The sequence below is a fragment of the Lolium rigidum genome, chromosome 5 (genome assembly GCF_022539505.1).
Source record: "Lolium rigidum isolate FL_2022 chromosome 5, APGP_CSIRO_Lrig_0.1, whole genome shotgun sequence".
In the NCBI taxonomy this organism is placed as follows: Eukaryota; Viridiplantae; Streptophyta; class Magnoliopsida; order Poales; family Poaceae; genus Lolium; species Lolium rigidum.
Window position 1 is genome coordinate 199,972,978 of NC_061512.1, and position 12,903 is coordinate 199,985,880.

The following is a 12,903-nucleotide window of genomic DNA, read 5'->3' on the forward strand; positions in this document are numbered from 1 at the left end:
GGGATGTAATATTTGCGGAATGAATGCTTACGTGAATGTTATATCGGCATTTGGCATCTTCTGACGTACGGTGGTATGCGGGGTCATGCGCAGTGCCTCCCACGACGCCATGGTGACCCCACCGCTTGCGCATTCGGTAGTCAACATAGCCTCCGTTGCGCCCCATCCACCAATGTTCACCTCGGTAGGGAAATGTGTGATGGTGAGGGTTGCGGGGTGGCTCGGCCGCATCCTCTGGGGGCCGGGCACCTCCGCCTACATCTTCCGCGTCCTTCGACCTCCCATTCACGGTATCGAGGGACTACACGACCGCGCCGCTAACAATGTGAAAGCAAATAAAACAGCAACCAGGCTTCAGGCTTCAGGCTGCAGACGCCCGTGGTCGGCATCGGTAATCAGACTCTCGCTCGCTCAACAGACGCACGGTTGGTTGGTTCGCCGATTCTGTTCCGTGCAGCTGCGCCTGACGTCTCGCGCGCTAGCTGCTGCGACCGCCGTACGCACGCCCGTACGTACGCTAGGCGGCACGTACGCGTGACGCGGCCTGGAAGAGCACGCCGGCCGTTCACCGCTTTCTGTCCGAATGTCCCCAAACAGCCGCCGTGCGCCCGTGCCCATGCGCCGCAGCATCATCCTCGGCCTATCCCTTCCCCGACATCAACTTGTGAAGGAAGCTTGGCCACCACCTCGGGTGACCTGCAGGGTCTCAACTTGCGAAGGAAGCCTGGACGACCTCGTTGGGCCGTTGATGAATTTCCGTACAAAAATATATATGGCCAGATAAAGGCACGACATCGACGCGCGGCGTCGCCGGCCGGCGTTGATCTAAAAATAACAAACTCCTAGCCGGCCAGCAAACCGCTCTTAGTAACAAGAAGAAACGAAAATTCGAGTCGTTGGTCCTGTACGTAGTCCATTAGCACCGAGATTTAGGACTAGATCCGCGGCGACGTGAGGTTTACTACATAGTACTCCTACTACTCCGTAGATTGCAATGCGTTTTCTTTAATTTGCTTCCAGCTTTAGCACATTCGGTTCAGGTGGTTAGTCCTCTAGCTAGTACTACTACAGATCTCAGATTCTCAGCTACCACGCGCTTTACTTAATCAGTCCGATTATTTTCCCAACGGATTAACAATAATCGCCTGCCCATCGAGCATCTCGTTCCGTTCGATGCATGAGTGGAGTCAGCTGACGCCTCTGGGGTACACGCTTATTATTTGTGCAGCTCCCACTTGCCATGTGACGCCAAGCAACGGTGATAAAAATTAGGGGGGAATCGAGCCGAACCGAGCTGGCTCGCGGCTCGGTTCGTTAAGGCTCGAGGAATTTCGAGCCGATCCAGGTTCGGCTTGCAGCACAAACTTCCCAAAAAAGGAGGCTCGAAGCTCGGCTCGGTAAGCTCGAGGCTCGGCTCGACGGCTCGTCGAGCCAGACACTAAAGGCAAATTAGCTGTGCTCCGCCCCCGCATGCGACGATCCCTCCTCATCGCATCGACCTCTTCTTCTCCTCAATTGCTCCCCTACCCCCTGCTCCTTGGATTTGATCCCGCGAGGCGCAAGCCATCTAGGATTACCAGCGGCCCTCCGCCCGCAGCCGGCCAGCCTTCCTTCCGCCGGCCCTTTTAGTTCATGCTCGTCTCCTCCACCCTGAATTCCTTGCTCATCTCCTCTAACCCCAGATTCCCAATTGATGCCTCTTTTTTTTTTTGATTCTCCACCAGCGCGGCTGCTACTCTGCTCGTCTCATCACTTAATGAGATGGATTACGGCCTTTTCTGGCGAATCAATTCGGGACAGGAAGCAACGATGATATAAGATGTATTTTTTGTTCATTTTATTGCGGAAGAGATGGGGAGATAAAAATCCAGTAAGGAGATAGGAATAGACCGAAGAGAGGAGTCCTTCTCACATGCGTGAAAAAGTTTGATCCAGCATAATGAAACGACTGCGATTGGATGATTGATTAACGTGATATTCCTACGTACCTCCAATTTTAGTACTAATAATATAATAAGAAAATAAATACTTACAATTAGTAAGTAAATAAAATTATCTGAAATTTGTTGAACTAACTTCATGTATGTGATAGATATGACACTCTTTATTGGACCAAATGTATGTATTTGTGCGGTGAGCTCGTGATATATGCTAGTATTTTCGTTCCTTATTGATACTTTTTGAACTTGTTAAACAATCTTATGAACCTATTCACGCTCAATTGTTGTTTATAGTTGCGACATGTTACCATTTTAAGAAAGGTTATGACAAAAAGATAAATTACATCGAGCCTTCGAGCCGGCTTGCGAGCTTCATCGAGCGGGCTTGTCGAGCCTCGAGCCTTAGTCAGAAGGTTTAGGTTTGGCTTGTGCAACCTTCGAGCCGAGTCGAGCCCGAACCAAGCCTCGAGCCTTGAGCTTTGTGTCCACCCCTAACGGTGACGTGCGTGCAGCGCTAGAGACACGCTCAATTTCCTTCTTTTCTCTTTGGTGCATCCAAGTTATTTTGTTTTTAGCAAAGCTTCGAATTTAAAAGGAAATAATGTGTTGGTTGGGCATGAGATACTGGTACGTGACCTCGATCTCATAAGTTGACATTTGGAGCTGCACAAAATCTGAGTGGAATTATCGTTGCCCACACTCCTCTCTAACTAAGGGATGGGCTAGGCATTGCGTGATAATTAAAAAAATGTTCTCCCGTTTCTGCCAAGAGTCTCTTATCTCCCATGATCTCGAAATGATTGTACTGTATTTTTTTATATTGCAGATAAGAACAACCTGCAATGCCGCAGCTAGCTGAACCACTGAGGCCATGCAGCGTTGCACATTTTCAGGTCGCCAAGTCAATGTCCATTTGTATGCATGCATTCTAGTCAGAGCCTATATAAACAAATTCCACAGGCTAGCTAAGAAAGAATATATAATGGACTTCAAAATCTGCCTTTGCATTTTACAATATACTCCATCTGTTACAAAATAGAAAGCCTATAATACTTGGCATTTATAAGTGTCAACATTTATAATCTCAAATTAATACTGTTAGAACTGTCATGAAATATATTTTCATATTACGTGCATTCAAAATTTTAGATGCTTATATTTTTTATATAAAGTTGCTCAAACTTTTAAAAGTTCAACTATGGCTTACAACTATAGGGACCCTAATTTGGGAAGGAGGGAGTACTGACTATGACTATTCGTACACCTGGTGCACTTAGTTATAATACATTCCAGAATACGGTAAATCATGCGATTTTAAGTGGGCATCTTGGTGTGCAATTTACATCTTTTAATTGGGGATGCAGTTCCCACACCGACAACCCCATACGGCAACCCCCAAAGGAATCATTTATGAAAAACATTAAAAAATAATACGAATTTAGATAATTTTTGTACAAAAGTGAGTCGAGTTTGAACTTAAAGCTTTTAAAAAATAAACTAGCGGTGCCCCGGAAGGCGCTGAAGTCGAGATGGTCCGCGTCATCGCTGTCACCGTCCTCGTCGGAGAAATTGAAGTAACAGTCATCGTCCTCCTCCTCCTTCGGCGCCAGCAGCTCAGAAGGGCCGACGAGGTCGACGAAGTTGTCGCCGTGGTTGCCGGCACAAAGTTGTCGTCGCTTTTATTGGGCTCGAAACCGCGCCAGCACTTTTTGGAACGCGTCGGTGTGAACCCAAAAACTGCACCGTCTCCCAAATAGCTATCGGGGCACCGGTGGAGATGCTCTAATTTGACTTCAAACTCTGTCTCTGCATTGTACGAGTACAATATAACTATTCGTACACCTGGTGCATCAGTTATAATACGCTCCCGAATACGACAAATCATGCGGTTTCAAGTGGGCATCTTCGTGTACAATATATAGATGTGCAGATGCAACGTACAACAACTAGTCACAAAAACTTGGGCGAAGGACAAAGCTGCCAATAAACAATCCACCTCACGCTTTCTGTTTCTGAATTCTTGCTCCATCATCTAGCTAAAAAAGTACGACCTGCCCGGTCCGCTGCTCAGCCATGCCTAGTGCGGATTTCTGCACCGACCGCGAGCGCGGCCAGGCGCGTCGGCACGTACGGCAGCGAGCTCGCGACGTGCCGTTGGATCCTCTGCACCAAAGCAAAACGGCACGCTCGTTGGCATCCGTATTCATCAGACTCGCTCGCTCAGCAGACGTACGGGTTTGCTTCGTGATTCCGTTCGTGCATGGTTACGTACAGCGCAGCTGCGACTGACCGGCGGTGCGCGCGTGTTGGAGCACGCTACATAACAAACACGTACATAATTAACAAACACGTACGGAGCACGTCGGCCGGTCACCGCTTTCTGTCCGGTTGTCCCCAAACCAAACAGCCGCCGTGCCCATCCACCTCCGGGCTATCCCGTCTCCGATCTGAGAACTTCCCAAGGAAGCTTCGCCACCGCCACGACCATCTATCTTTTGCTTCGCCCGTGCGTGCGTCCACGCATTTCCGTACGAAAATATAAATAGCAGCCAGATAAAGAAGCGAGGTCGACGCGCGGCGTCGCTGGCCGGCCGGCCGGCGGTGATCTAAAAACAACAAACTCCTGGCCGGCCGGCCAGCCAGCAAACCCATCTTAGCAAGAATGCACGAGCTCCCGCAACTGAACAAAAGTTCGAGTTGTTGGTCTTGTCCATTAGCGCCAAGATCACAGCGAGAGTGACATTCACTATTACTAGATTGCATATCGCACGTTCAGCTTAATTAGGTCTCAGCTAACCGGCCACGACCTAATCAGCACGATTATTATTTTCCAACGGATTAGTTGTTAAATACCCTGCCATGCCATCGAGCATCTCTCGTTCCGTTCGATGCATGATTGGAGTCTGCTGACACCGCTGGGGTACACGCTTACAGTATTGTTTGCGGCTCTCCAGTTGCCATGTGACGCCGAGCCAGGGTGACGCGCACCGCTAGAGACACGCCCAATCATTATTTCTTATTTTCTGGTGCACCCTAGTTTGTTTTTCTAGCAAAAGATCGAATAAAAGAAATACGGTGTTTGTTGGGCGTGAGATATTATATTGGTGACCTCTGGTAAGTTCACATTTGGCTTAAATCGTGTAGGAACTTTTTCTATGATGGTTGCTTGATTTTGTAGGATTGATTTCTATAATAGTTTTACTAAGAAATCTGTTGCACTAGTAATAACATTTTGGCCAAACATCCATCATACCTCTTTTTCAGAGTTCTTTGCCTTTTCTTTCTATAGTAGGCATTGTGTGATAACCATTTTCTTCTCCCGTTTCTGCCAAGAGGCTCTTATCTCTCCGATGATCGTCAAAATGATTGGAGATAAACAACAACCTGCAATGCCCGCAACTGAAGCCATGCGGGGTTCCAAGCTCCAAGTCAATGTCCATTTGCATGCACGCATTCTAGTCAGAGCCGATCGCTTGTAAACAAACTCCATAGGCCAGCTAAAAGAACAATAACTGACTTCAAAATCTGTCTCCGTGGTAGTATTATACAACAATTATTCGTGCATCTGGTACACTTATGTAGTTATAATAATATGCTCCATAATACGACAAACCGTGCGGGTTTAAGTGGGAATCTCCCTGTGCAATATAGATGGGCAGATGCAACGTACATAACTAGCCGCAAAAACTTGGACGACAAACAAAGCTAGCAGTAAACAATTCACCTCAGGGTTTCCTGTTTGTGAATTCGTACTCCATCATCTAGTCTAGTTGAAAAAAGTACCAATCAGATCGTACAAGTACTGTATGATTTTATTTAAGATGTTGGCATAGATAATATAAAATAATGCCTCTTAATAATTTGTTACTCTCTATCTTCCGAGGAGGCATTGTTGGTGGTCTTCATAAGTATCTCACGATGACTCGTCCTGACTTGTTATTTGTTGTTAACAAGATATGTCAATTTCTCGTTATGTGAGTCATACTGTAGATTGTGGCCTGCAGCTTCGGTCCTCTTTCTTCACACTTTTATCAGCCTTTTCAGATACACTCGGTTGGAAATATGGATGACCGGCTATCCACGGGGATATGTTATTTTTTATGAAGGAATTTTGATCGTCTGGTGTGCTCGTAAACAGTCTACATTCTCTAGGTGAAGCACTGAGTCAGTGTAAAAGGCCCTTGCTAAGGCTACAACTGAGCTTGTATGGATAGAGTCGTTGCTGAAGGAATTTAATTGGTGTCGTTCAAACCCAACCTCCACTGTTATGGTGTCAATATTGGTGCCACATATTTATCATCCAACTCAGTTTTTCATACGGAGACAAAGCACATTGAAGTTGATTTTCATTTTGTTCGTGAGCGCGTGTCGGAGAAGCAACTGCAGATTCGGATCATTACGATTATTGTAAGAGCAATCTCAATCTTTCTCTAGTTGAGATTGAGGGAGGGTGTTGGATTATACGTATAACCGTATAGGTATAGAATTGTATTTCATCCACCCTTAATATATAGTATAGATTTGTACTTACTATATAATAGATAAGATCCCTACCCAGCGAGCCACGTTGGGATGGATAAATCATTTGTCCACATTACTTTTACACGATAAGATCATATATGTATATGGTATTATTGAAGATGTTCGAATATAAATAATGCCTCGAAATAATTTGTTACACTCTCTAATCCATAATAACTGTCGCCAATTTAGTACAACTCATGGTTGTTGAATTGCATTGTGATTAACTTATTTTTGAACTATTTCTACAGTGACCGATAAATAAATAAAAATAAAAAGCTAAATAAAACTATTAAAGGAACGAGATGATCAATGAGCCCCAACTACTCCAGGCAGCCAACACAGGGTAAATTGCAAAACAACCATCATAATTAGGAAAGTTATCATCCCTTTAAAGAAAAAATCACACAAAAAAAGCATTTGGGTGGGTACTTGTTGACTTTTGGCTACTAATGATTGTTTTGTGAAATATACTCTATTCGTCAAGATAATGGTAAAAATGGAATCTGCATACTCAAGGACTGAAATTTGGTGTGCACATGCTGCTGTAGACCCTGTCAAACGTTTAATCCCGCCTCTCTTAGGCGAGGAGGCTGTGACTGAGTGTGGTGTTTTGGAGGCCGAGCTACCTTTATTTTCGAACACACAAAATTTACATTTTAAAGTTTTAAAAAATAAAGAGCAAAATTCTAGAGGTATACAATGATGTATGCTACAATGGTGTAAATTCTAAGTGCAAACTAATTTGTATTCTAGGCTATACAAAATTGAGAAAATCTGACAAATTTTGTAGTCTTGAAATGTGTACTATTTACTATAAAATTTATCAGAATTTGTTATTTTTGTGTAGCGTAGAATACGAAGTAGTTTATATTGAGATTTTACATCATTGTAGTATACATCATTAGCTATCTGTAGAATTTTGATTCAGATTATTTTTTGTATCTTTGAAAAACTAATTCTAAGTGTTTGAAAATAAAGAGCTAAATGTAGCTCGGCCTCCGTTTAAAGTTTTCCGGTAGTGACTAGCTTATATATATAAGGGCGAGTTTTTCTCCTCCTTTCAGCCCAATTTTTTATAGCTAGGATGGAGTTGGCTATATGCTTGCAGTTGAGTCGTATGCGGCTGAACGATCCGAGTGCATGCCGAGTGTTAGGTAGGCTTGAATGGATGCTGACATCTGGCATCAGAGCCGTCGTCTCCATGCCTTTCTACATGACTTCTATAGGTATGAGGTGTGATCAAAACCGGTGCAGGTTGGTTATGATGCACACTGTTTGGTGCCGCCTCGCTTAGAGCATCTCCACCGGCGAGCCCCGTAGCGTTCCTCATACGATTATTGGATTCAAAGCAACAAATAAAAAATTCATACCGGCGCTCATAATAGGAAATCTACATCAGCTTGAGCCCAGTAGAAGCGCCGACGAACCCCAAAGGATCCCTATACGAAGGAAGCTATCGGGCGCGCCAGCATCAACCTTTCACGCAGGATTTCCCCTCTCCCTCTCCAGACTTAGCCCACCAGTCGCACTCACATCTCCCATATGCCCCTTTTCTGCCCTCGTCTATTGGGATCGGTATTGGGGATAAACCGGTGTGGGAATAAGATTTTTTGTCCGACATCTCTCACCGGCAACCCCAAACGTAGCCGACAAGTATGGTGCCGGCTAGTATTTGGGGTCACCCGTGAATTATGACGCTCTTATAGGAGGAGGATGCGAACAACTTGTAAGGAGGAATTTCTCTCTTCTCGTTGGTCTAGACTTTTCCAGTGGAGTGACGCTCTACATTTACCGTTGGGCCATGTGCGGAAAGTGATTTTCGCTCCCGAGCTCCAGTGCTCTCACTATCTATAAAAAAACTAAAGGACATTATTAGAAGTTATCATAAAATCTGAAAATAATTTTGAAGATTATCATTGATACATCTCACAATCATGAAAAATCTCAAGCCACAATTTTTTTATTTTGTGCGACACGAAAATGAAAAAAATCTGATACGATTGTAGATTTGAAATTGTACTACTTAGATCTACACTTTTATCACTTTTGTGTAGCCTAGAATATAAGTATTTGAAATTAATATTTTGCACACTTATGGGATACATCACTGGCTATATGTGGATTTTTCAGATTTTTTTTTTTAAAACGAGATCATAGATGCCCATGCGCACCAAATCTGCAGTCGGCCATACGCGCCTAAATTTCATGAGCTTATGCCGAGTGCTCCCCTATTCTCAGATCTAGGTAGGACTTAACGCATAGTAGTGACTTTCTTGCGGGAGTGGTGTTTTGAAACATGGGAGCATATGCTCCCTCTATTTAAAAATGCATCTTAAACACATTTTAAATTTCAAAAAATTGAAATAAAAATTTGTACATACATTTTCACGTGTTACACGCTCACAAAGTTGTTTCATAAAAAATCGACTTGTCATGTAACGTGTATAAAAAAGACAAAACTCAGTGCGAAAAATAATGCTTTTTACAAGATAAATTTTCTCTTTTTCACGTAGACCACAAAGTATATTAGTTTTTCGTGAAAATTGACAAGCACACATATATTATGGAGATGTACATGTAGATTTTTTTTCCAATTTTTTTTTAATATTTTAAAATATGAATTTTTTGGTAGAGTGAGCATATACACTCGGGAGCCAATTTGAATTTCCGCTTGCTTCCGATCTTCCGCAAGAGCAAACGTCCTGTTTTCTCATGACACGCAGCATGCACGAGGAAGGAAACAGGAGATAGAAACGGTGACCACACGTCCACACGTATGTACTAGTAGTAGCCGACATACCGTGCAGAGATCGGCGGCCTGCCGGCCGGAATGACGATTTTCCGCGTCAGTGAGAGCCGCCGCCGATGTGCAAAACCACCATTCTGCCCACCGCTTCCGACGCTACTGCAGGAAACACTTCCGTCACGTGCTCGCGTCTCCCATCGCGCTAGCTACCGCTGTACGATCGCACAGCTCGCCTCGCCCGCCTCGTTTTATGACGAGTCAGGACAAAAACACGGAGCAAAAACGTGACGGCGCACGTCGCGGTTCGGCACACCCAAGACGGAGCCTCGGTCGGTCGATCACATGATCGGTTTGCTCCCAAAGCAGCTTTTGCGAAATGCGAGAACCGTCTAAAGCGCATTTATTAAGACCACCAGAACATCCGACCGACCGAGCCTAGCTCGATGATGCGCCACCTACATACGTGACAGGCCCAATATCTTGTAGGGTTAATCAGCATGGTCGCTTGTTTTTCTCCTTCGCAGGTCGACAGCCACGTATCTACTAGACACGTTAAGAACCCGTCAGTTTTGGTAAACATAGTAGCGCATACTAGACGTGAATGGAATTCTCACGTCTTGGCACGTACCAGTACGCTTCGGGCGCGAAAGGGACACGGCAGGCTCAGTAATCAGCGGGGGTAAAAAATGACGGGAGCTAAAGGCCAGTCTGATTGACGCTGTCGAGTAGTGGTGCGTCAGCTGAGACTTGCCATTATAAGTAGGGAGGCACCGCGCGCCAGCTACCACCACCCCCACTCCGCCCGCCCTCTCTCGCAACAACAACTGTGCCGCCCGTGCTCTCCGCCCCTCCCCGCCCCGATCCGGCGCCCCCCGCCCCCGACCAACCTCTCGCCATGTGCGGCGGGGCCATCCTCTCCGGCTTCATCCCGCCGTCCGCCGCCGCGGCGGCGGCCAAGGCGGCCGCCAGGAAGAAGCACCAGCAGCGCAGGGTCACGCCCGACTCGCTCTGGCCCGGCCTGCGCGGCAGGAAGGCGCCGCCCCGCAGCCACGAGGACTTCGAGGCCGACTTCCGCGACTTCGAGCGCGACTCCACCGAGGACGACGACGCCGCCGCCGGCGACGACGAGGACGTGGTCGAGCAGGTTCCCCCGCCGCCGCCGCCGCGGTTCCGCTTCGGCGCCAAGAACGAGGCCGCGCTCACTGCTACCGCCCTAGGTGAGAACCGAGGAGCGCATTCGACTTGGCCTCTTCTTCCTTCCCCTTCTGTTGGAGGCCAAACTATACTCCGCCTCCGCCTGATTTGCCTCGCGCTTTTTTGTTTTTCGCTGAGGGGAAAGGTTGAGTGTCTCTGCCAAACGGGCTTCTGACAGCAGGACGCGGTAGATTTAATCCTGAGCCGTTGGATGGAATGGAATGGGTACTGGTGCTCTAAATTCACCCTATGCGTCTCCAAATCTGGCCGAGTCTAGGGCATACCAACTCCGTAGGAAATCTGCCTCTTCTTTAAATCTGATAGATTGTTTCTCTAGGTTTGATGGTGGTACTGCGAGTGTCGAATCGGCGGGCCATCGTTAGACAAGCTCTGTCTCAGAACCTGCTCTCTGTTTTTTTTTTTCTTTCACTGAATATTTATTTCTCTAGTCCAGTAAGGGCCGAATTAACGAGTTTCCAAGGTAGTTCTTGTGCTTGTTCAGTGGCTCCGTGTGTATGTGCATCTCCATGACTACTAACCAATCTTGGGTTTAGCTTGGTAGGCTTAGGCCTTGTTTCACATTTTGGGATTGACCTATGCATGGTGATGTTCGTGTAATAAGCGCTCTGATGTGTGCCTTTGGTTAGTAGAATGTTTCAGATGTGCCTTTTCTTGTCAAGCGTTGATTCGCTCTAGTACATGTACAGATGTACTGCCAACTCCTCACAGCATCTTGAGATTTTTTGATGTATACACTTCGTGAGATCTCTTACTGCGTATGAGGGTTTACTATGCTTACTTGTTCATTTTCAGTACAATATTTCTGTAACCTCTTTTCTTGTTACCTAGCTGGAATCTTAACTTTTCATTACCGATTACTGTTCTCAGATTTAGCTTTCCACATCTTAGAGATGTATTGTGGAACTGGAAACAGTTGATGCTAAATCTGGGAGGTTAGTCGATCACCCTAGTGCCATCTTTAGATGATTTTTTGTATGTATTTTGCACATCAAAAAGGACTGTCAGATCGAACATTCAAATTCATCTCTTCCACAACTAGAGTGGAAAGATGGCCTGTTGGAATTTGTTGAAATAAACAGATTACCTGCTTGTTTAATTTTATCACATACTACTGTCTAATTTATTGGCTATTTATTAACATCGCGTAGCATTGCCTATGATTTCTAACTACGATCATTTTTATGTAGTTAAGTCAATTGCTAATGGGATTGTTATACCAACTCCTAATTTCCTTTTTTCAAAAATTCTTCTTCAGATGCGTTAATAAGTAACTTTTCATGTAGATGTTACTCAACATGATGGATCTGCTACTAAGCCGGTAAAGCGCAACCGGAAGAATCAGTATAGAGGGATCCGCCAGCGTCCCTGGGGAAAATGGGCAGCTGAAATCCGAGATCCTAGCAAGGGTGTCCGGGTTTGGCTTGGGACATACAACACCCCTGAGGAGGCAGCTAGGGCATATGATGCTGAAGCCCGCAAGATCCGTGGAAAGAAAGCCAAGGTCAACTTTCCTGATGAAGTGCCAGCGGCTCAGAAGTCTACCCTTAAGCCAATTGTTGAGAAGTCCACCTTGAAGCCAACTGCTGCCAAATCAGCAAAGCTAGCTCCACTTCCAAAGACCTGCGAGGATGAGGCTTTCAATCATCTGAGCAATGGAGACAATGATTTGTTTGCGATGTTTGCCTTTACTGACAAGAAGGTTCATGCAAAGCCAGCTGAAAATGTTGATTTCATCCTTCCATTGAAACCTCTTGCTCCCACTGAGGCATACGGGATGAACATGCTATCTGATCAGAGCAGCAACTCATTTGGCTCTACTGACTTTGGGTGGGATGATGAGGCCATGACACCGGACTACACATCCGTCTTTGTTCCAAATGCTGCCATGCCAGCATATGCCGAGCCTGCTTACCTGCAAGGCGGAGCGCCGAAGAGGATGAGGAACAATTTCGGTGTAGCTGTGCTTCCTCAGGGAAATGATGCGCCACAAGATGTTTGTACTTTTGACCATGAGATGAAGTATTCACTGCCTTACGTTGAGAGTAGCTCGGACGGATCGATGGACAGCCTTCTGCTGAATGGTGTCATGCAAGATGAGGCAAGTAATGGGGATCTCTGGAGTCTCGATGAGCTGTTCATGGCAGCTGGTCCTTATTGAGGGGTCGTGGTTCTGGTCAGTGGTCTGCCAATAGCATAAATGTAAGCTATACATACTGTGTAGTTTCGTTCTCTTTCACACTTTTCCCGTGTGAATTTACAACTGCTGTTAACATATAATTTCCACTTTGGTTTCTTGCCAGGTCCAATGCCTATGTCCAAGATGAAGAACCGGTGGCATCTGCTATGTTTCGTAGCGGATCAAACCGTAGTTATGCTAAGATTATATGTGGAACTGTATGACATGTTTATATTCTGTTGATGTAAGCCGTGTCTATGATTGGGTGCATGTTGGAGTCTGGATTTAATAACAACCTTGGT

The 12,903-nt window shown here is 45.7% G+C and overlaps 1 protein-coding gene across 1 annotated transcript; it reads left to right on the forward strand.

Moving 5' to 3' along the window:
- Positions 1–10,105: 10,105 nt before the first annotated feature.
- LOC124655311 (ethylene-responsive transcription factor 1-like) lies at positions 10,106–12,903 on the forward strand. The gene is made up of 3 exons (XM_047194230.1): positions 10,106–10,427; positions 11,709–12,624; positions 12,726–12,903. The coding sequence occupies exons 1-2, from the start codon at positions 10,106–10,108 to the stop codon at positions 12,581–12,583; spliced, it is 1,197 nt and encodes a 398-aa protein (XP_047050186.1). The 3' UTR covers positions 12,584–12,624; positions 12,726–12,903.